At 41.1% G+C, this 24,024-nt stretch overlaps 1 protein-coding gene across 2 annotated transcripts in view; it reads left to right on the top strand.

The window, feature by feature from the left end:
* The window catches only part of HSF2BP (heat shock transcription factor 2 binding protein), a 30,817-nt gene extending 11,470 nt beyond the window's left edge, over positions 1 to 19,347 (top strand). For both annotated transcript variants that reach the window (XM_058833886.1, XM_058833895.1), the window contains exons 5-8: positions 3,256 to 3,394; positions 4,759 to 4,876; positions 9,358 to 9,461; positions 18,649 to 19,347. In XM_058833886.1, coding sequence (XP_058689869.1) covers positions 3,256 to 3,394; positions 4,759 to 4,876; positions 9,358 to 9,461; positions 18,649 to 18,857 — 570 coding nt within the window. In that variant the 3' untranslated portion in view covers positions 18,858 to 19,347. The remainder of the gene's footprint in view (positions 1 to 3,255; positions 3,395 to 4,758; positions 4,877 to 9,357; positions 9,462 to 18,648) is intronic.
* The last annotated feature ends 4,677 nt before the right edge of the window (positions 19,348 to 24,024 follow it).

Below are 24,024 nucleotides of genomic sequence, written 5' to 3'. Positions count from 1 at the left end.
TCACTGCCAAGTGCAGCTGATGGAATTAGGAGGGACTAGGGCAACAGGCCTGATAAAAATACGATTTTCATTCTTGACACAGCCAGCATGAGAAGGAATTGCTGTATTTAATCTGAGTGAACTGATGCCACAGTTTCTTTTGCCTTGATTTTCAGCAGCATGATGAACAACTGAGTGAGTAGGATTAGTTCATTATAGTAAGTGGTAGACCAATGTGTTTGTAAGAATTGTTCCAGTTGGGTGTTCCAAAATACAATTACAACTTTATATTGGATATTAGAAAGCTGTACAGTGATGCCTTATTAATGATAACTTCTGATGTTTCCAAATACAAACAGCAGCAGTTACTAGGGAAAACATCTGTAAAGCACTTCATAAAGCAGTTAAAATTTATATAACAAGGCTGGTTGTTGAAAGCAGTCTTAAGTATTAATATTCAGTTGAAATAGTTAAAAACAAAACTGTTGCCTAAAGATTTGTTTGAAGATAAAAAACCCAGCTGTGAAGTTGTAATACTTTGGGAGTTAGGTTGGTTTGAAATGCAAAATACTTCTAGTCATTTCTGCAGTCATTAAAGCCTGTTGAGCTGCTGTACTTCTGGTGAAGATCAGAGCAACATTTGGGGGCATCATTTTCTTGAGATGGTAAGAAACGTGCCTGGGCTTGCAACAAGACTCCTAGGAAAAGCATAAATGGATTGTGTGGCATGGTGTCAACCACAGATTGCAACTGGCAGTGAGTCAGGTCATTAAAAGATGATGGAGATTTGTCATACAACATATTTGGTTTGGGTTATTTTGGGACAAGTTGTACAGCTTGTAGCTTCTTCCCTCCTCCCCTGAGAAGGTGCTGTGAACTACAGAAATGTATGAGAACATCAAGGGTGCTTTGAAACTGTTGCTGATATTTAAGCACATGGGGAAGGTGGCATCAATTCAGAATCATGTCGTGCCTTAGGGAACAATGCCCAAGCTTTTTTCAGTCCTTCAAGCAACACAGGAGTAGGTCTTTCTTCCAGTCCTGTAATGCAAATGGACTGAAATCATGTTAGTGACCAATACATGTTTTGTGTCCATAAGGATTGGGAAAATCAGAACTTAAGCAGCAGATTCGAAACGTGACACAGGTCGTTCTCAAGGCAGTGGGAGAGAGATGCCTGCTGGTTTTGCCCATGTTCCTGGAGAGAATTTGAAGAGGCATCCAGAGAAGCATCATGAGAGAGTTTTCAAGGTTTCCTGCCTGCAGATACCGAAAAAGAGGTAAATTAATTCCCATGAGATTGTTCTGGACGTCTTTCAAAAAGCTTCAGCCAGGTATGACAGGCTTCTCACATGGAAATACAACCTGGAAGTTTGATTTCAGAACAGCATCAAGGCTTGCTTCAACTTGAGAAATTTTTGATCCTACAAGGTATTTTGCTACTTCATTTGTCTGATATGGTGACAAACGACTTTATGTTTTGTGGCAGCAATTTTTTCATGTTACCTGGAGCTTTCACACAGGATTTCCACAGACAGCAGAGGGTTCATTGCACCATCTGAGCTCAAGCATCTTAATGGCTTCTTTCAGAACTGGCCTTATCTCAACGTGTGTGGGTGAGACATTCTTCAGTCCCATGAAAATGCCATCAAGTTAATAAGAGATTGTGCAGAGTGTGCAGTGTTTGCTATTTATAAACCTGATGGGTTTCTGCTGGAGCTCAGCACTAGTTAAGTAGTGGCTGTCTGGAAAGGAGAATCATCAGAGAGGACACCAGTGAAACTTCAAGAGGTTGGCAGTTGGAAGATTTCTTTTGTTTTCTGTTCAGCATACCAGCTACTCAGGGTGCTTAGTACCTTTATGTTCCCATGTGAATGTGTATTTTCATAATGACTTGTTGGGCTCCTCATTTTCTCTCACACCCCCTTGCTTCTTGAGCTATAGTCAGTGCTTGTGCTAAAACTCCTGTCTTTGAGGAGTGGTGTCCATATAAAAACTACATCCAGCACATGCACTTATCTTCCTCCTCTTGCTCCATGATCCCTTCATTCCTGTTCTGGGGCCACAGCATCATTTGTGAAGATACTGTGTTGCCTGAGCCTGCTTTTTGTCCCCTCTTGCTGAAGTCACCCCACAGGAACAATACATCTTTAATGTGGTGAATGTGCAGCAGTAGAGGAATAAATAAATGTTACCACTAGCTTTGGAGATAGTAATTTTGCAAAAGTATTAAGATTTTCAGTCACTTTACAAAATGAATACAAGTTCAGGCATTTCTTGAACTCTCCCATTGGGTCAGTGCTGGGAATGACCAGAAATTTCAGCTGCTCCATGAAACGACTGGAAAAATTATTAAAGACACTGGGAAAACCCAGCATTATGGGCTCTCTGCCACACTATTTTGGTTATGAAAGCCTTCATCCTCTGTGGGAAATAGAGTTCCAGCAAAGTTCTACTAGTCAGAATTACCAATACACAGAAACAGGTCTCTCCATCCTTCTTTGTGGACTCCGCACCTCAGGCCAGGCTCTTTGACCAGCCCTGAGCTTTGTACCAGGTGGTGCTCCCTCAGCTGAGATACCTCCAGATGGAGCAGGGTTGCAGCTGAGGGGAAAAGACTGTTCCATAATTACAGCCTGTGCTCCTGTTCCTGTGCTCTGCTGTGGTGATTAATTTTTCTCACGTGACATGGTTGACTTAAGTTCAACCTGTGACTCAGGAGAGACCTCCATTTCCTTTTCCAAAGAACTCCTGCATAACTTGTTAATCTCCATGCTGTATTGAGCAATTAATGAGTCCTATTAGGATCCATTTGAATTCTGCTTTTTTTCCTGGGGACTTCATTGTTTTCTTAGGAATTTAATGCTAAGTCTCCAGTCTTCAGCTGATTTTGACAAAAGCTACTGTAGTAGGCCAGGTAAATGTGAAACACCTGGTGTAACTACTGCAAAACAGAGATAATATTATTACTTCTGATAATAAGCTTTAATTCTGCTGGTTGATTATATATAATTGTGTGCTTAGGAGGTAGATATGCAGTAGTTCAGTTTTATTAATAAATGTAGCATTGAGTAGTTTCCTGTTTTGTTCTAAGGTAATGGTTTCAAATATTAGGGGATCAAACATGTTACTCAATGAATACCTGGTATTTTCTGTTGTTTATTTGGAGTAACTGGATGTTTTAATAATTTGGAAGACTGACCAGTTTTTACTGTAGCATCTAATAATTGTAGTTGCTGTAGTGTGTATAATCTTTCTTCTCCTCCATACTTGCAGAGTAAAGCAGTAAAGTTTTTCACAATCACTGCCCAGACCATGGAGAGCTTTGTGAAGTCATTAAGTGAAGACATGAAACAACAGGATTTGGATTCTGAGGAAAATCAGTTTGTATTAGCTTTGGCAGGGATTGTAACAAGTAAGTTAGTGTTGTGTCTCAGAATAGCATTCCACACCTACTGGGAATGTGTATTGCCTCATAGAAGCTGCAGTAAATACAGCTTTTCAAAGTTAAGTTGTCAATGTTGAAATCTTGGGTGACTTTCTGGTTTTCTAAAGGTCTAGCAAATTTTGTCACTGACACTTCTGGTACAGAAGTGCTCTTCAATTTCAGTTCTGTTGCACTTCTGTGCTGCCTGGGACATCGTTAAGGATCAGATGGGTAGGAGCCATTGCGTTCTGAAATTCCCTGTTGCATCCCTCAGTCTGGAATGAAACAAGGACCATTGTACCAGTCTTGTGTGCTCACATTAGTTTGTACACATTGAGCAATGTACTTTGTGAATCACCAGTGATGCCAATATCTACAAGATTACAAATTGCCAATGGTGCAGATAGATCAGCCCCAGCTTAAGGCATGGACTGAGGATTTTGAAAGTGCTTAAAAAAATGGTTATTGTCAGATATGCTGCACTTTCACTGTATAAGAGAAAAGGTTATAAACCTGACTTCCATACTAAGTGGTTTTCTTTAGGGCCAGAAAAAAAGTAAAAAGCCACATATCTGTTGTAGAATGACTGTGCTTGGTTTGGGAAGCTGTGAGGCACAAGGTTGATGCATCTGAATTTCTGTGAAACTGTAACTGTCAAAATTACACTAAAGACGTGATGCAAGGTAGACGAAACAGTCAATATTGACATAAATAAGTGAATCTTGAATGAATAGCTTTTCTGAATGTGGGATTTTTAGCTGTTTGGATGTCAATAAAGATAAAGAAAATAATAAAATTATTAGGTGATGCATTATGCTACTGTACTGAGTAGGGGGCTGATATAAGGGAAAATAACAAAGAAAAGTCTGCTTTGGAACAGTAGCCTTTGGAAATAATTTTGTCTTTTGGTTTGTGCTTGAATAATGCCACACTTCCATAGAGGTAGGAAAAAAAACCCTTTTTTTGGTTGTGTGATGTGCCAGGTATATTGAATTGAGTGGTTGTGGAACTCTGCAATCCTGTTCCTTTAAAGTGGAACCTATAATGATCAGCTTTGTTTCAGTCACCCATTACCTGTGGATGAATATAGCCTTTTGTTTCACAATTTACTGTGCTGCTATTGGGACACTGGGCATTTTGAATAAATGCTTTGGTTGTCAATGCAGAATTTTGAAGGAGCTTGACCAATGTTTGTAGTTCAATATTTGCTGTACAGGTGAATGTAGTCTGAAGTTTATATCAATGCCATAGTTCATTCTTCACAACTGACCTGTCTTTTTAGTGGTCCTGATAATTAGCATAAACTTTTGTTTGAAACATGAATTTTGGTGATGTTTTGTGCTTTCCCACAGATGTGGCTGCGCTGGCATGTGGCCGTGAGTTCCTGGTCAGTTCCAGTCGGGAATTACTGGACACGATGATGCATCTCCTGGGAGACATGAAGCCAGGACTCTGTAACAAATTTAAAGTGTATGTTGACTATTTTTGCCCCTTTCAGATGAAATGCATTATCTTGCAGTGCAGTTCAAGTGATGACAGTAGTTTTCCCACTCTCCCATTATCCCTTTCCTGGAGAGGAAACATAATTTTTGGAAGTTCTTTTCCTAGTATCATTCCTTGCAGATATACTAGGGTTGACTACAAAACTTTATCCAGGTTTTGTGTCTCTTGGGAAGTCTCTTTAGCACCATAATATTGTAAAGGTGAGCAGGGGTGCCCTCTTCTAGCTTGGGAGGGGGTCATGAGTTTGGCATGAAATAAGGAAGGTGTGAGGTCAAGTTTTACAACAGAGAAGAGATGTGGGAAATGTGAACTCATTTTTATTCCCTTCTGATATGAAGTGTAAAATGTCACGTGTCCTTAGTGAAGAAAATGACTTATGGATCTGCTAAGAGCAAAAATGAAATCATTTCAGGCTCTTTAGCAGCCAGACTCATCATGCACTTCAGTTTGTAAGAGACAGTGCCTGTAAAGTGACCTTGCAATACAGCTTTAAAGGCAAGGCCCTGTTACACAGTTCAGCTACTGTAAAAGTGCTTTTAAGCTGATGGAAAGATTAAATAAACAATTGTCTTTGCCTTTTTCTCCAAAACCTTAAAATCTGAGGATATATGGGTTTCACTGAGCAAATTACTGTGGCTTAACGAGTCATCTGCTGAACTGTGGGCACTGGTCCTGTACACCTGGTTCATTTGTTGATGAAGGTGCTTTGAGCCACTGTGGTGTTTTTTTGATAAATACACAAACAATTTATGCCCCAGGTAGCTGTCCCAGCTCAGCTGACAAACAGCAGCTCTGTCAGCTACAGCAACCTGACCACATCCAGGCACACATTTAAGCAGGTTGGATGTGATAGTCATGAAACCAGGCTTGGTCTTCACTTTGGAGAGGTTTCACCTTGCCTAACCTCAGCTGTCAGAGAGGGGGATGTCAGGAATTTGCTGACTGACTGGGCTCCATCCCACAGTCACTGGGAGGAGATGGTGCTGTCAGGTGATTGCTCATGTGAGGGGGAGCAAGTTGTCCTCTGGGGGAGTTTGCCTTTCCATGTTGGGTGATGAGGGGAAAGCTGAACAGCTTGTGCTGCAGATAGTGGCTTGATGATTTGAGATCAGTTATTTACTCTGTTTGTCAAGCTTTGGGATTGAAGGTCAGTGCTAGGGTTTTTTTGATAACATCCCAACTGAAAGAATTGTGTGAGAATCTCAGTTTATGAAAGAAAAGGTAATTTGTGCCTTCATGTGTATAAAAAAATCAAGCCAAACAAACAGAAAAAACAGCCCTGGAAAGGGAATCCATACTGTTTCAGAATCTGTAAGTGAGATAAAAATAAAGGAGGACTTTGAGAGGAGGAGGGAAGATGTTCCTCTGAATTTCAGGTGGATACATGTCTAGGGTCCAGATAAACTATTAAATTATAAACTATTTTTGATCATTTAATATTGTATTAATGTAACTGGATTTGAGGCCCTTTCTTTTGAGTTTATATCTTAGGTTGCTTGTTATTATGCTTCAAAATCTGCCTGCTTTGCAGAAGAGTTACCCAGGGTGGTGTAAAGTTGGCTGCCAATACAGCACTGCTGGTAAAATATCCACAGAGCAATCCCATGAGGTGGCAAGGAATTCAACAGGGGCCAGCTTTGTAGGCTAACAAATGGAGGGAGGCTTGGATAAGAGGTTGCTCAAGGTGGTTGATAAGTGAGAAGTATTAAACATATGATGCAATAGCTTGAATGCAGTGCAGTGATGATATTTTCTGATATCCCACAGAACCAACATCTTTTTTTCCTTACTCTGAACCTGCCACTGGATAAAAAAAAAATAAAAATTGCTGTATGCTGACATTACAGCAAATGCCAGAAAGGACATTTCTTCATGGCCTTGTCAGAGAATGAGGGAGCCTAATTTGCTCAAATGTTTTAGTGCAAAATGTTTCCATTTGTTTATCTTTCATGTCCATAATAAAAAAAAAAGTCCTTTTTTTTTTTTTTTTATGAGCTCTGTATGTGTCTTGTCACTGTTCAGTTTGAAAAACCGTTTACTAACTAACACTAGATTTTTCTCTTATCCTTTTGGGGAGTTTTACAGTTTCCCAGTCGAGAAAAGAAGGGTTTTGGGGGGGTTGGTTGATTTGTTTTTAAATTGTTCTTTGCATATAAGGTTTTTTAGCTGCTGGTTAACCTTAATCAGCATTTTCATAAGCAGATGTTTCAGAAGAACTCCCTTTTCTCCTCCCATAGGAAACATAAGCCAGGACAAAATGAAAGACAACTGTGAGACAAGGATACAAAGGTTGCCTTAAATTCTAGTGCAATTTCAAAGTTAGGTGAAGATGGCCTCCAGAATCATGATAAATAATGTTTACAAATACATTTATATACAGATACATTTTTAAAACTGTACCTCACAGATGAAAATGTCTATTCATTATTCTGGAAATGCAATTTATTAAAGCATCACCGTGGTGTTACATGGGAGGACATCAACTTGCAATTCAATCAGTTGAAGAAAAGTTTAGCTTTTAATTTTAAATGCTATGGTTGTCTTTTGCTTAGTTCTGAGGTTTTATTATTATTTTCTAGCTTCTACTTTCAAAAATATTTTTCATTGCTGTGTTACAAATCATGGGAAACTGTGAGTCCAGTTCTACACACAGCAGTATCAAAGTGAGCTGGTAAAGAGAGGAGTTCTCTTTTCTAGTTCTAGCAGTCGTAAATTCTATTTGGATGAATATAGAAACAAAAAAATTACAGGGAGAATCTGTCACTTACTCCAAAATTGCTGTGAAATTCACTATAGTCTGTGAGTATGGGATAAAATATATCCCAGGCATCAACCTGAGTGCTGAGACTGAAATCTCAGGGTGTCCTTGCCTTTCTGAAATAGTAGATGTGAAAGACTTTAGGTTTCCTTCTCACTGGTGTAGGGTTTGTTCAATGTTAGTAATTGTTACAGTCAATAAACATTTACATAATTGTTTGTAGCTATAATTAAATGGTTAAGAATATGCAACTTTGCTTTTGTGGCAGTTGAACGTAGCCAGTAAAGAGAGATATTTAAACATAATAGTATATTTTATGTACTAATCCCATGTATTAACAAGACAAGAGGGAGCTTTAGCTGTGTATTTAGTTCTAGATTTTAAAGAAAGCATTGACAGATATAGTAGTACAAGATGTTAATTAAATTTGGCTTGTCTAAGTAGGAAGATTATGAAATGCATAATTAAGACTCACTCCACATTTTAGAAAAAAACCACCTGAAAGTATTGTTTATCCAGTAATCAGTAATTTGTGTCAGGTTTGCTTCAATGAGCACTTTTGCAATTATTATTGCAAAAAATACTTACTAAAAATGTGCTGATACTGGAGATGAAGGTGGTTATGAAGGGCCTGGAAATGCTCCTCTGTTGTGCCTAGGTGAATATGTTTAATTAAATATGCTATTACATGCTAATATGCCACTACATTGGCTTGTGGGGTATTCCAGCACTCCAAAAACCTCAGCACTTCCCTGGATCACCACCACCAGTCCCTGCACAAAGCAAACAAGTGAAATAAAAATACAAACACAGCAGTGCCTTTTTACGTCACTTTATTTCTAACTGCAAATGTCAAACAGATTAAGGGTGAAAGACATTCTCAAGAAATGTTAACATTGCCATTATAAGATGATGGTTTATTGATCATTTCCATTCTGGCTGATTACAGGTAGTGTTGTGCTCTTTTGTCAGGGCTTGTTCTGGAAGCCCAGAGAGCTGGCTGAAAAGCAATGTATGAGCTTTATCAGCTGCAATTTCAGATCCAGAGCACCTCTCCCTGCTTGGCAGTGGCCATTGGCGCAGTAAATTTAATAAATCTGCTCTTCCTTCTTTCTCCTTCTTAATAACCAAGGTCATCAAACTCAGAGCATGTAAATGACACCTCTTAAAATTTGGTTTAGCCTGCAATGGGTCACTGCCTTTTTCTGCTTTCTGAAGGTGTTCACAAAGTGTCCAAAAGTCTGCTGGTGGCATAGGAGCTTAAACCACGAGACCTTGTTTGAGAATTGGATGTGAGGTGTGAAGTGCATTTGGAATTACCATTTCCCTTTTGTTTGGACATGGTGGCAGTGCAGTGACATGCAGGTTTATCTCAGGCATGAGGGAGAGCAGTAGCCAAGCTGGCTCCAGAGCAGAGAACATTCCAGGTCCTCCCTGGGACCTTCTTACTCTTTTCCTTGTGTTTGTAATATGTGATTTAACAGTAGGAACAAAGGTTTGCACAACATGGCTTATATATAAAATTTGAGATTTCTCTCTGTTACCAAAACATAAGTTATTAGCACAGGAATATTTATATAATTTGATGCAGATAATAATCTGCATCAGCACATGCTTGGCACAAATGTCAAAAGATGCTGAAGCATGCAAAGAAATCAAAGCTCTCACATCTCCTTTCTTTCAATTCTAGGCTAATGCTAATGTCACTTTACAATGTGAGTATCAACTTAAGAGGCTTGAAGTACATCAGTGAAAGTCCAGGTTTTATTCCCCTGCTTTGGTGGCTGTTGAATGGTAAGTTGCTCTAAGAACCTGGTGAACTGTGACTTTCAAGATTTTGTAGATTTGCAATAGATGTTGCAAATAACAAACCAGAAATTTATATCTGTAACCTGATTAGCTGATATTAGAATAAAAGTAAACATAAAGGGCAAATAGCTGGAGGGAGAAGATGTGCATTTCCCACAGAATTTTTACCACTGTATGTAAATTTCCATTAATGTAAAGTTTTAGGGTGGTAGATTTAAGAATAGGGAATGGAGAAATTTGATGGAGTGGTTTAAAAAAACAGCCACTTGTGTCTTCACATACCAACTTTAAAATAAACCTTAAGGGGAAACTACATATCTGTTCACTACCATGAACAAAGGAAAATTTACACATTTGGGGGAAGAAGCCAAGTCTGTAACTTCACTGACCCATTGCAAAAGTGTCTCTTTCTGAAGAAAGGCCTTGTGCTCTAATAGGATTTGGGGCTCCAGGGCTGGAGAACTATTCCCAGCTATGCCTTTGGCCAGTGCAGGACTCCAAGGACGTCAAGGACTTGTGTTGTCACTGTCAGGAACATGAGTGACATCAAGGCTCTGCTCTTTGGGAGGCTTCAAATCCCTGTGCAGGAGCCAGCAGGGATTGACGTTGCCAGTGTGCGTTGGACTGGGCTGGCAGCTGTGTGCACAGCTTGTGAGGGACAGCAGGGGGACAGAGCTGTGACACTGCCCTGCCTGGGCTTTCTCAAGATTTATGAGGAGATTTTGGTGTGCAGATAGAACTGGGGAGGTTAATTATCCCTCTGTGCTGCTAAAGCCCTGCTAAGGTACAACTGCTAAATACTTGGAGCAGCTGAAATGAGAGAGATTGCATCTGCTTTTTCCAGACCTTATTTTGATGCTGATTTTTTGAAAAAGCTTTGGTTAGGGTTGGTAAACTGAAAGCTATTTGTATAGCTCATGGTTCCTTTAATTATTTTACAGAAAATGTAGCTGCTCAAGCTTTTCATCAAATAATTTCCTGCTGTGGAATGCCACAGGCTCTCTCTTCCAAGGTCTCAGGAAATTAAGTAATCCTTGTAAGGGAAAACACCATTTCTATAGGAGTTTTTAATATATTTTGATAAAAAATGGGATCCTCAGAGAACATCAAATACACGGTCCTTTGTTCAGCTGTGTTTTGAAATTTTACACATCTTGGTCCAGGTTTTCCTTTAATTTATGATGGCTAATATATATGTAAGTTGTTCTAGCAAGAAATACCAACCCAAAACATGCTCAAGGACTCCTGTCAGACTATGAGTTCACAAATATGCCCTTCCAATTGTTGTGATAAAACAAGAAATGTAATAATTTGATGCAGTCTGTTGTCTGAAAAAGGCTCATGGGTCAAGTAAGAGGATGAAATGGGTAACATTTATGATTAATTTGCAGCTACTAATTGAAATAAGAAATGGAAAGGCTACTCTGCAATTTGGAAGTGCTAATTGTTTATGGCTGGGTTGTAGAAAGAAGGATGCTCATGGCTAATTCCTTGACTTTTTGATAATAAACTTCTCCAGTTACAGCAAAGGAGGAAGGTTTTCAGATAAAGCAGTTGTGCAGGTTCAGATTCCTTTGGAGGAAGTCTGCTTACTGTCAAGAGAGAGCTGACTGGTTTGGATATCAGATGAGGGGTCAGATCCAAGACCCGATCTTGTTCCCATCATTTTGTGTGAGAGCTCTGTAGTTTTCCAACATTTAACCTATTTCTAAATGTATCTACTTGGAAAATTCAGCAGCTTCCTCCCACTTTTACTCCTCTCCTCTTTCCCTGACCAGCATCTTCAGGTTCTGCTAGCCAAGATTCAGCTCATAAACACCTGGATCTGCTACATTATAAGGTCTTGTTTTTTCCATGCAGGAGAGTAGAGCACTACCCTGTGCTGGCAGTGTATCCTGGATGTTCTGCCTGCCTGCAGGAAGCTTCTTCAAAGCCTGTTTTGTTTAAGGCTTATGACATGACTCAGCTTTCCAGTTTTGTGTACTTTTATCACCATTCCCACTAAGAGAGGCCCCAGAAATCATCCTCTGATATTTTTTTTTATTTTCAGAGAATCATCCTGTTTGCTTTTCCATTGTCAATCTCCAAACGTCCATGGCCTAAGCCTATATGCATCAGCCCATCTTTCTTCCATTTCTATGCAGCTGATAAATCCCTCAAATTCCTTCTCTGAGTTCTCAGTCTCTGCCCATCCTTGTTCCCTAAAGAACAATATCCTTCCCATTATATGAAGAGAGCAAATAATTGACTTGATTGTCTTTATTTCCCCTTGTTGTATTTGAAGCAAAGATGGATTTGATTCAAGTTGCCTCACAGAATTTTTGAAGAGACAGAAATGTGCCTTGATGTTGAGTACACTGATTGGAAGAGCTAGAAGGGAAAAAACCTAATAAAGTTTCCTAGTGCAGTAAGAATGTTAACAGTAAACTGTCCTACTGTCTTTGGGAAACTTGGATGAGCTGGTGTGACTTCATGTTCACTAACAAGAATTCTTAATAAGTCTTTCTGCTGGAGACTTTACTGATCATAGGAGAAAACCAAATGTTTGACATAATTTTCGAAGATAATTCAGGTCTCTGTAGTTTAAACACTTAATGAAGTGGACTATCTTTTTCTTCCTATGTTTTCTGCCAGTTTTAAACTTTCTAAATGATGGACACCCTTTAATAATCAACACAGATCTCTAAATCCTCTGTGTAGGTATCAGCTGTGCCTGCCTACACCTTCCCAGCCTGGTGCCAGCATAAAGCACATGAATGATGACTCAGATTTCTGTCTGTGGAGCAGCTTGTGGGATCAATAGAGTTCTCCTCTTGTGGAGCACCATGTGTTTGCAGAGCAGCTGTTCCCATCTTGGACAAAATAGACAGCTTTAGTTTCCTCCATCAGCTGCTGTCCCTGTGTTGGTGTCCTGGCTGAGGGTTTCACATAACTTTCAGATTTAAATAAGCCCTGTCCTCAGCCACAGAAAAAGAACCCTGTATCATATTGAGTGGAAATCCACCTGAGATTTGTCAGTATTTTTTTTTCTGGTGTTTTCCATCTAAAGATGCAATAAGACCTCCACTCTGTAACTCCCAAAGAAGTCGACTGAAACATTACTCTGCCAAGGATCTCTTGAAGAATAAGAACTAACAATCAGCTCAGGTATTAATATTAAATACTGAATTTATTGTTTTTCATTTTTCATCATTCAGAACATTTGCCAACAAATGAGAGCTGGAGAAAAGGTGTCTAGGCTCTTCTCTACTTTCTCTGTTTGGTTGAGGTTTTTTGGTTGGTTGGGTTTTTTTAACAACCCCTGTTGGTTGGGTGTGTCTTTATTTTCTCTTCTTTTCCACCTTCCTTTTCTTTGAATGCAGTTTAAAAAATTTGTCTCTTTGGATACTTGAGAAAGCATGGAATTCAGAGACACTTTGTTAGCAATACTTCTTGTCCATAGCTGGGAAATTGCTCCAGGTACTTCATTAAACAAAACACAAAAAGAGACATAGGACTAATCTTAGATCTTGCCCTTCAGTTTCCTCCACCACTGTTCCATGTGGAAATCCAACCTTGTTTATCCAAATTCTTTGCAAATGATGGTCTGTACTAGAAATGCTTGTATGAAGCACACTCACACTTTGCTGCCTGCATCCTCAATATTTGCTTTTCATTACTAACTCTGAAGGTTTCTAATGCCTTGCTCTTCTGTCTGAATTTGTTATGGCTGTGAGAGCTTTTGAAATTTCAGGTTGTTTGCATGGCCTCATGTTATTTAAAAAACATCTGGACAAACAGAACCATCATATTTATAAACTGATGTCTGTATTAAAACAAATTCTGCTTCATAAATCAAAACCAGTCTTTCAAGTGCTCAGCAATTTCATCCTCTTGTCATAGAACCATAGAATATGCTGAGTTGGAAGGGGCCCATCGGGATCATGAAGTCCAACTCCTGACCCCATAGAACATCTCAAGAATCCACCATGTGCCTGAGAATGTTGTCCAAATGCTCCTTGAACTCTGGCAGGCTTGGGGCTGTAACAGCTTCCCCTCCCTGAAGCTAATTCTAGTGCCCAGCCACCCCCTGTCTGAAAAACCTTCTGATATCCAGCCTAAACCTCCCCTGACTCATCTTCATGCTGTTCTTCAGATGATGAAATTAATCTTAAGGAGAGGATTGCCCTTTAAGACCACATCCATTTGGGTGAATGCAGGGATGTCAGCTCTGAGGCAGAGTTCCCTGAGCCTCAGTTATCTGGGAGGCTGGAAGAGTGGCCAGGGCAAGTCTCATGGAATGTTTGCCCTTTTCCATACTCATACTTTTCCATACTCAGCTGCTTGCCTGGATGGAGCTCCGGGCTGTCCTTGCCATCTGAGCAGGAGCAGGAGGTCCTTGCCCTGCCTAACAGCTCATGCAAATTGATGTTCTGTGAGGAGCAGTGTTACCCACCAGCTACAGAGCTCTGTGCAAACTCCTGTTCATTCTCATCCCCTCAGTAGAGGCCAGGCAAATTGTGACTGAATTGCTGCTTCAGTTTGGATCCTGGGAGTCTCTCTCAAGGATTTCCCTGATGAAAGTATGACAAACATGTCTGTAGGAGAGTGGGGAATTCTCCTTAGCTGAACTCCATGTGGGAGCAGCCACCCAACCAGGAGGGAGCTGACAGAAACCCAGCTGGAATATAGGAGCTGTGGCAGAAATATTGCAGAGAGAAAGTGCATTTGTGTCTGTAAGAACTGCAACAGCAAAGCTTGGTCTTTTTTTCTACTTTGGTGTTCTCCCTGCTTCTTCCCCTCAGAGCATCTTTACCACAACATTTCTTGTCTCCTCAGACCTATCAACAGTATAGAAATGTCTGGAAAATTCTGCTGCTGCAGATGCTGCCTCAGCCCTACCAGCACTGGCAATGTAAAAGGATCTTACAGGGGGAAACCCTGGCTGTGGCTGGCTCTGTTGGATATGCTGTGAGCACAGATAGTCTGACAGGCTCATTATAAGGAAAGGCTGAGAGGCAGATTGCTCCTTCCTGCTGGAATCAGACAGGAATTGAATTGAATAATACCTACAGCAGTGGTGAGAAGCTTTTGAAATTATGAAGTCATGGAATAGTTTAAATTGGAAGGGATCTTAAAGAACATGTCACTCCAACCCCCCTGCTGTAGGAAGGAAGGGACATCCTTCCACTAGACCTAGTTGCTCAGAAGTCCATGCAATCTGAATCTGAACACTTCCAGGGATGAGGTATCCACAGCTGCTTTGGCCAACCTGTGCCAGTGCCTTATCGCACACATAGAGAGGAATTTCTTCCTAATATTTAATCTAACCATCCCCTCTTCCAGTTTTAAGCCATTGCCCCTTGTCCTGTCACGTTTCTTTGTACAGAGTCCCTCTCCAGCTCTCTTGTAGCTCCTTTAGGCACTGGAAGAGACTCTAAGGTCTCTCTGTAGCCTTCTCCAGGCTCTCAGCCTGTCTCCATAGCAGAGATGACCCAGCCTTCTGATCATCATAATGTCCCTCCTCTGGACTCACTCCAACAGATCCATTGTCTTCCTTATATTGTGAGCTCTGGGGCTGGTGGCAGCTCTGCAGGTGAGGTCTCACCCGAGTAAGGCAGAGGGGCAGATTTGCCCACAGTGCTTTGGATGCAGCCCAGGACACCTTTTGCTTTCTGGGCTGTCAGTGCACATGGCCAGCTCATATCCAGCCTGTCAACCACCAACACCCCTGAGTTCTCCTCCTCAGGGCTGCTCTCAATCTCCCAGCCTGTACTTGTGCTTGGAATTGCCCCAACCCGTGTGCAGGACCTTGCACTTGGCCTTGTGAACTTCTGTGAACTTCTTCTGTGCTCTTGTACACAGGCACAGCTGTAAGCATTGTGCTGGTAATAAATCTTGCATTCAGGTGGCCAGGGGATGGTGTGGCCACGTGTAAATTGAGTTCACACAACTCTGAGCCAATTGTGGATAAGCTGTTCAGCATTGATGTAATGCAATTACTTAAATACTGCTGTAAGGGACAGTTCATCTGAGAGCCTGGTGCTAATGACAGATGTGACTAAAATCCATCCACGTTATCAGCTGCCTTTTGTCAGTGACTGAAAGCCAGTGACATCAAACTGAGCTGGCAGCTTGCAGGACGTCAGCAAACTCCAGCAGTTTCAACACCTTGGTAAAATTACATCAGCACCTTACGATGGTGATAGGTTTGTGCTATGCCTGTGATCCTGGCTGAGGCAAGCAGCTTGATTTCTCCCCCTCTTCCCCAGAAATAATGGTGATAGTTTTGAAATTGTAGTTGGAGATGTGTGTGCTGGTGGTTGGGAGGATGTGATGCACTGATTTGATTACAGCTAAAGGATTTTTTTTGATCTTGTACAAACAAAATGTTACTCAGCTAGTGTAGAAATGACTAAATCTGGAAGCTGTTGACATAAATATAATGCTGAATAATGAAGATTCCTTACATTTCTCTGAGTGCTTTGTAGACAAGGCTTTTAGAAAACGTCCGTAATGATATTGGAGACAAGAGAAAGATTTCTCTGGTATTTTTTTTAAATCCTCTTAGGAAACATGATTATCCTCAATAAGTAGTATTCTCAAAACCACATGTAATCCTCAGGGAGTGTATTTTAAGGCATATGTATTTATTTAACTCAGAACATCTCAGAATGCATTCAAAACAATGGCAATCTGAGGTTAAATGTGTATTAAGTCATCTTCTGGTGCAGGATCATTTCCTTCCTTTGCTGGATGCCCGTGTGCCTAATCTGTTCTTCATTTGAGTGACTCAAGCTGTTGAGCTTCCCTGGCTGCTGCTGAAGATTCTTCCTAGAACCTCTGCTCTTACTGGAAAATGTTCTTGTTCATCAAGCTGGAAATCATTTCCTGATCTCCTACAGATCCTCATTTTCTTGGCTCCCCTGCTAAGGCTTCTCCCCTGATCGATTCTTTAATTTCTAACCCTAAACACTTGCAGATAATATTAATATTGATTCCTGTAACAGTATTAATAACAAAGCTCTTTTCATCTTACATATATGAAGCTTCCCAGCAGTACTGCAAGCCATTAAAAGTATTAGTGGCTTTATTTCATGGAGGAATAATGTCACACAGAGGAAAATTGTAAATGAACTACATAGATTTCACTCCCCAAAGCTTCTTTCTTCTTACCTATTTGGGCTGTAGTTTGTGGCTGCTATTTCCAATGATGAAGTGTAGAATAATACTAAGAACAGAAAAAGGGGGAGGTGATCTGTGCAGTTGGAACAATATATCAGGCAAAAATATAGGCATTAAAAAATACACAGTGTGGAAGGCATGGAGGCAAAAAAGGAAGGTAAGAGAGGACAAATTCAAGGCTTCTGGTCATATTTTGATTAGGTCAGAATAAGTCTGAAAACCAAAACTTGTACCCAGGTTTTTTCAAAAGGATTCACTGAAGTGTTGCCGCCCTGGAAATAGGACATAAAGTCTTGCTGTCTGTGAGGCTGAGCTGCAGCATTTCCCCAAGAGTTACAACTGCTCATCACTCAAAGTTGCACCTGCAGATACTGCTGGAGATGATGATGGAAAGAAAGTCCTTAGAGCCTTCAGCCTGGGTGTCAGCAATAAGACTGGCTGTGCCATGGGTGTGCAGCACTAATCACGGGGCTTTTATTGATTTGACATGTTTAAAATTGTCCTGCATGCCCAACAGCTAGGATTCTGGTTGCACAGAAAAGGAGAAAATGCATGTTGTTTTTTGGGTTTAGACAATACCTGTGTCCTCAGATTGTAGCCCACCCTGCTGCTTTTCCAGGAGAAAGTAGAACTCCTTTCTTAAGAGGTTAACACCTGCTTATTTCCATTTATGATGGAAGATGGGGAAGAGAGAGAGTGAGTGCTTGGCTTTTGGGTGTAGATCAGATGTCACAATCTTTAATATTGTTCTTCAGCCTTGTGCTGCTGGGAATTACTTAAAAATCCCCATCTCAGCAGTGAGTTTCATGCTGAAATCCACAGTCTTCTTCAGCGTCCATCACATCCTGTTCTCTGGCCCCCCTGAGTGCTTTCAACCCTTATGCTTTAATGAATAATTCTCCTCAGTCCTTTTTCAGGTCACCAGTGTTACATGTGAAATAAGCCAGGAAAGGAAAGAACTTGCCTCAGCCCCACCAAATGCCTCCTCCAAGCTCAGTGCACTCTGGTTCACCACTGCACTGGTTTTATGCTCCTTCAGTGAGATTTTGGTCTCTCTGGTGATTTTGTGCTCAAAGTGATCTGAATTAATTTTCTCAACCTTTCTGCACAACCCTTTTTCAAAAGCTTGCTGAAGACTAGGTATGCTAATGAAAAACACATTAAAAATGCATGGCACGTGGGACAAATAACTGCTTCAGCTATAAAAATATATTAGATGTTTTCATTTGGAATATGCAGAATAGGGAAGTCTTTCTACCACATGCTTTTGATAAAGCTGTAAACCACTAAATGCAAATGGGCCGTTGCGAATGATTAAAATGTAATGCTCCTAATGTTTCAGTAATTAAAAATGCATTCTGTGTTCCTAGCAGTGGAGTTATTACATGTCTTCCTGGCTTAAGTCAGTCAAAGGTCTTTGCTGCATTTCCCTGGCACATTCCTGAGCAGCAGTGCTTCAATACCCGTTTCAATTTTGTGCAGACTGAATTAAACACTTGGAAGGTTGATACGTGGTTGCTAGAAAGTTTTATAAAGATTAATATTTTATTGAGCTTTGAGGAAATCTGAAGCCTCATATAAAAAGAAATTAAAGAAAATCCTAATGATTTACTGCAGATTTGATTTGTTAGTCTGTTTTTAAGTCTGAATAATCATGGGATATTGTTTGTTCATGGCAGTTTGTTCTGCTCTTAAATTGGATTGCATCCAACAGTACATCCTGGGTACTGACTGGATAAATTCAGGGTGATAAATTCCCTGCTTCACAGCAGTTTCAACATCTGGAAAACAAGAGAAAGGTTCCTGGTTATCTCTCCCTCGCAAACACTGCTGGGCAGAAGCTGCTGAGGGAGGACAAAAATGTGGTTTTCAGGTACCTGCTAGAGCCAGCCAGCCACAGCCAACAGCACCTGGGAATTAGGACACTTCCATTATTCCCTGTCTGCCTGGTGGATCCTTTCAGACTCGCTCCTAACAAGCACTGGGTGCTTTTCTTCCCTGCTTTTAGACCCGGACACAGAGGTTTGCCTGCACGCCCTGCGGCTGCTGCAGTCGGTGCTCCTGGAGCCGGAGGTGTTGGCCAGGTCGGGCGCCGAGGTGCGCGAGACGCTGCCCTTCCAGCGCATCGTCGCCCTGTCCCAGAGCCGCAATGCAGAGCTGCAGGCACTCGCTAAAGAACTCCTTGAGGATCTTAAAATATTTGAGTACGAAGCATAGAAGGGCTCTACGACACCAAATGCTTACGTCTTTCCTATATTTTTATGCTGCAAGAGTTGTTGGAGATGGGCTTGACTGAAAAAAAACCCCTCTGCCTGAGTTCCTCTGACAGAATCCTTTTTGGGAATTCGAATTAACCCGATGAAAATTGTACTTGTTGGGTTTTAGATGCCCAGATAAAACCTTGGGTGATCTGGTAGAGATGGGACAGGCTTAATTTCTTTGAGCAGAATTTTATTGATAATGGGTTTCCAAAATGGTCTGTGGTTATGTTGTGTATTCGCTGTCTAGATGGGGTAAAATGTTCTCATTCCTTGATAACAGTTCACTGAAGTGGTAAATAATCCTTTTGGTCCATCCTTAAGAATTATTGTACTGTGAGAAAAAATCTGTTGCCTTTTCTAACTCTTCTGTGTCAGAATGCACCCCAAGTTCCAGTTTTATTGTTATTTCTCACCTCTCTCTTTCTGTTGTAATAAAAGAAAACTGAAATTCTCTAGCATGTAATGGATTCTGCTTTCAAAATCTGTATTCAGATTCACTCTTAACTGCAAGTCAAGCTGGTCTGTGACTGCCAGGCATGCTAGAAACTGGGCTATTGTTTTTAGAAAAACCCTGAGAAGGGAAATAAATTGCTGTTGTCTGTGGTACCCAGTTGTGTGCCGAAGAGGCTAAAAGGAACTGCTGCTCTGTCGTGAGCAGCATCACATGCCCTCACAACCTTGGGGTTTGTTGGAGCTTCTGAGTACAGCTTGCTTACCTCAGGGGTAAATACAAACACTTGGTGCTGGGTATTGGTAGAATTTATAACGTTTTTAGGAAATAATAGCACTCATTCCTGAGATGTCAGAAACAGAGCCAGTTAAGCGAGGCTATTCAAAGGAACAGCAAATGAGAAGTGCAGTGCTGTGGTAGCACCTTTTTCCATCCTAAAGTTATTGCACCTCACCTGGGAATGCAGCGTGTTAATAAAACACAGTGTGAACTTCAAATTACAGAAAACACAAAGTAAGCTCCATAGGATTTAAATATTATGATTGGCAGACAGCTTTAGAGGGAGAACAGTGTAAAATGTGTAACTTAAGGTATGGGGCATCTCCCTTTAGGCTGTTTGCAGAATGATGGATGTTCAGAGTTAGAAATGTAATAAATCAGCTTGAAATTACTTGGCTCAGATGCTGCAGATGGTAACAGTCTGGCTTGGGGCTGTAAAATGAAGATTGAGATCTCACATTCGGGTGGGTTGCACGGGGTTCTGCATGTAAGCACTACACTGAACTTACCAAGCACAGATTTGTGGAAGGCTTTAAATCTTCTGTAAAGTGTGCTTTCTTTGGATTTGTTTTCTTATCTTGCTATCCTAGTTAATCCTCCTAGAGTTTAATCCTAAAGGGATCAAAATGATAATTGGTAGTTTCCTGGAATATCAACTCATGAAAGTGTTTGCTTTTAAGAAACACTGAAGGGCATCATCTACTTTGCATTGAATTATCTGCTCACGAAGGTCTTTCATCACACTTTGGAAGCCAGTAAATAACAGAAAAATAAAAAAGTAGTTCTGCATGTAGAAAAGCTGATGGAGCCTCATGTCCTCTGGATCTGAGATATTTCTTGAAAATTTCCCTGCCCTTCCCAGCTTGAAACTAAGACCTTCCAAGGGTCAGTGTGGTGTGCACAAGCTGGGGGTGACACAGGTGCTCACCACCAAGTCAGTAAACGGTGGTGAAGGGACAAATTCAACCTTATGAGAGGGACTGGCAGTGCATCTGCACCTCATTTCCATGTGAAATCAGAAAACAAAGCAATCAGGACTGTTCATCTTAATTGTGTGTCCACTGGCATGGTCAGCCATGCTCAAAGTGGTGATTTGAGATACAGTTTTCCCCAGCAAGCTGCTCAAATCTGATGATAAGTTCTTTCAGTGTCTCCCAGATGACTGTTTTCAGGTGTAGCTTGCCAGGACTGGCAAAGTCTTGGTTTCTTCAGAGCCAAATCATCAATGACCCACCAACCTTGAGACAGCTTTTTCTGTACAAAGTGTTTCATTAAGCAAGAGTGGAAAATAAGAAAAAGTCACCTCATCTGTGAAATACACTGTATATTTAAAAAATCTGGAGAATAAAAGTATCAGAAACATTGGAGAAGAACCTGTGTCAAACAGTTCTCTAGGAAAGTCTGTGTGTGTTCCCTAAGCTTACTTTCTTGAGGTGTTAACAATTAATTGAGTTCATGGAAGATAAAAAGACAACATTTGAGGGAAACTTATCACAGGGAAGCAAATGCATACTTTTTTGGTTAGAAAGATAAGTGTCACTGGAGTAAAATGATGCTGAAAAAAGGTGAGTGGATGAAAACCAGGGATAAGCCTGACCCTTTAACATTCCAGAGCATTTGAAATGTTCAAGGTTTCTCATACTTAAATGTTTTGGTGAAATTAAAAGTACATTAGTAATTGCAGATGGCATGATATGCTGCTAGGTCATTCTGCTGTTTTTCGGGTTTCTTTCTTCCCTAATCCCCCATTTGATGGGGCCTGGGACCAGCCCCATCTGCTCCTCCACAGCTCTAGGGCTGTGCACAATTAGTTGAACCTTTTCACCGTGGGGTGAAACCTGCAGCTTTCCCCACAGGAGTCTGTTACACCTCGTGCATACTCTTGGACATGTCATGGTGGGATTCTCCCAGACCCTGGCATCTGTCGTATACTCTTCTGATGTGCCATAAACTGTTCTGGTGAGAGAGAACTGATCTGTTCTCTCCCACCAGCAGCATCAATGCCTTCTTTACTGTTCCTTTTTCCATCCTAAAACAGGAGTGAATCTCATGCCATGGGCTGTAGAGGAAGCTGCAGTGACTTGTTGGGACGAGATGCCAACTATTTAGATGGCTAAAATTAGGTGAGGTGAATCCTGCCCTTTGGTGTCTACTTTGCAATAACAGATAAGAGTAAGTTTTCAGATTGCCCTACTGTTTTCAGACAGCATTTTATAATCTTGTGTGGTGATGAGCTTGAGAGATCCCTGTTGGAAAAGGGTGTCTGAAGGCCTAATTTGTCTTCATGTGGTCGGTGCTAGAAATTAGGCTATTAAGTGACTGTGGATCTCCTTTGAGTCTCCCTTTCTCCTGAAAGACATCTTTTTTTGACAGGTTATGAATAAATAAAGTCTCTGAAGAGCAGAGACTCCAAAAACTCAGTGTGCCAAAGCTTTATGAAGTTGAACAATGGGTGCAGCACAGGACATTGTGTGACACAAGGGGCTGCTGCAATTAAAGACTGGTCAACATGCATTGTAAATCTCAGTTTATATTTTGCTTCAGATTTGCCTAATTCTGAAATTCAGGATCATTAGGAAGCTTTATTGGTTTAAAGTCAAGAGTTCAGCCTGGATTGTAAAAACACCGGCTTTGGAGTGTTGCTTTCTTTGGATCCTTTTGAAAAGTTGGGATTCTTCTGTGTAGTAATTGATTAACTGAAGCATTAATTGATTAACTGCTTTACTTGACTGTTTTGGTAGCTTACAGGAGTAAAGGGAGTTCACACAGTCAAAGCACGAGCTTCAGTAGCTGGGTTCAAAGTCCAGACTTATTCCAGCTTTGCCATTTCCTCTGTTGCACAATCTCCGAGTTTCAGTGGAGAAGAAAACGTGACTTTGGTGTTGCTTTGAGATTATCAATTACTCCTGACTTCAACCCATATAACTGAAAGTAAAATTTGACTCTTAGGCTAGGCTGTCTGTAAAGATGAAAAATCTGTTTTAACAACTTGTAGAAGAAAGTTCACAGTATCAGCTACAGAATTAAAAGTGAACTTGGCTCCTTTCAGTCTGTATACACCATACAGAGCCCTGGAATGATGCCTGTTTGCTGATGCTCCAGGGAGATACTGGCTCTTTATAGTTGACACTGGTGGTAAACTAGAGGCAGAAGAAAAATAAATGAGGATTCCCTAAATTTACTTCCTGCAGCTGAAGAGGTTTAGCTGTGTAATGTACTGCCCCACCAGTTCTTTGTGTGCTATCTTAGGCTGGTGTTCGGGCTGGACCACGATCAGGCTGGAAAGAAACTGGCAAACCTGAGTAGAAGCAAGCTGGTGGCTCTGTACCCTGTGCCAGGCATGGCAGCAAGAGGGGTCTGGCATCTCTGAAGGGCACTGTGAGAGCTTGTGTGGGAACAGCAACCAGCTGTCCTGAGGGGAGGTGGTGTTTGGTTCCCTGAGGACACTGCCCATTCCCAGCACTCATGAGAAAGGCAGTGAACTGGAGTTCAAGGCACATCATCCTGTTATGGTTGCTTAAGAGAAGGAAATAAGTCCCTTTTAAGGAAGAATTGGAGGAAGAATGGGAGATGTGACAATTTGGTCTTGTGGCCACAAGTGAACTTTCAGATGATTCAATTTCAGCTGGTTGCACCAGTCATTTAGCTGCTCCTTTGAGTTATCATTTGCACTTGCTGTATGTGCTGATTAGCACAAATGGGCTTTCAGAATTGATAAGATTTTACAAGCCTTGCAAATATTGTATGATTCATCTCCTCTACCGCCTCCAGTCTTGTGAGGACACTGGAGGTGAGGAGAAAGGAGTTTTCCTGGGGAATTAGGAACCCCTTCTTTGTTCTGTTATCCCTGCCCAGTGCTTCTACTACAAGTTATGAGCTATGCAAAGCATGGCTGCCTCTTCATTCCTCTTCATAGCATTTAATTTGCAGCTGCATCTGGCCGTGTCTGTGTTGTTTGGAATTTTCCTGGTTTCTATGCAGGAACTTTTGCAACCGCTGGTTGCTGCTTGACTATGTGACTTCCAAGTTACAGCTGATAAAAAGTCATTTGAGAGCTCTCGAGGTCATAGAGATTTAAACTTCGATGCTTTATGATGACCTTCACAACCTATAACTTGTTCATTCAGAAACCTTGAAAAGACTTTGACCAAATTGTACTTGCACATGCCATTTATGGGAACAATAATTTTTACTGTGGGTGTGACTGCAGTGAAAGCACTTCAAATGCCAGGTCCTTCCAAATGCACGTGTTTGTGCTGTTGGGCTGAAGGTGGGAGCTGCAGAAACCACCGTGGGCAAGGCTGGCGTGGACTGGGGTTCAGAAGGGGTTGTGTGACCTGGGGTGGATGGAGAAGGTCAGCTCTGACTGAGCTGCCTAAGTGGCTTTTGTGCC

This window comes from Poecile atricapillus, chromosome 1 (genome assembly GCF_030490865.1).
Source record: "Poecile atricapillus isolate bPoeAtr1 chromosome 1, bPoeAtr1.hap1, whole genome shotgun sequence".
Taxonomy (NCBI): Eukaryota; Metazoa; Chordata; class Aves; order Passeriformes; family Paridae; genus Poecile; species Poecile atricapillus.
This window is presented reverse-complemented; position numbering and strand designations above follow the sequence as displayed.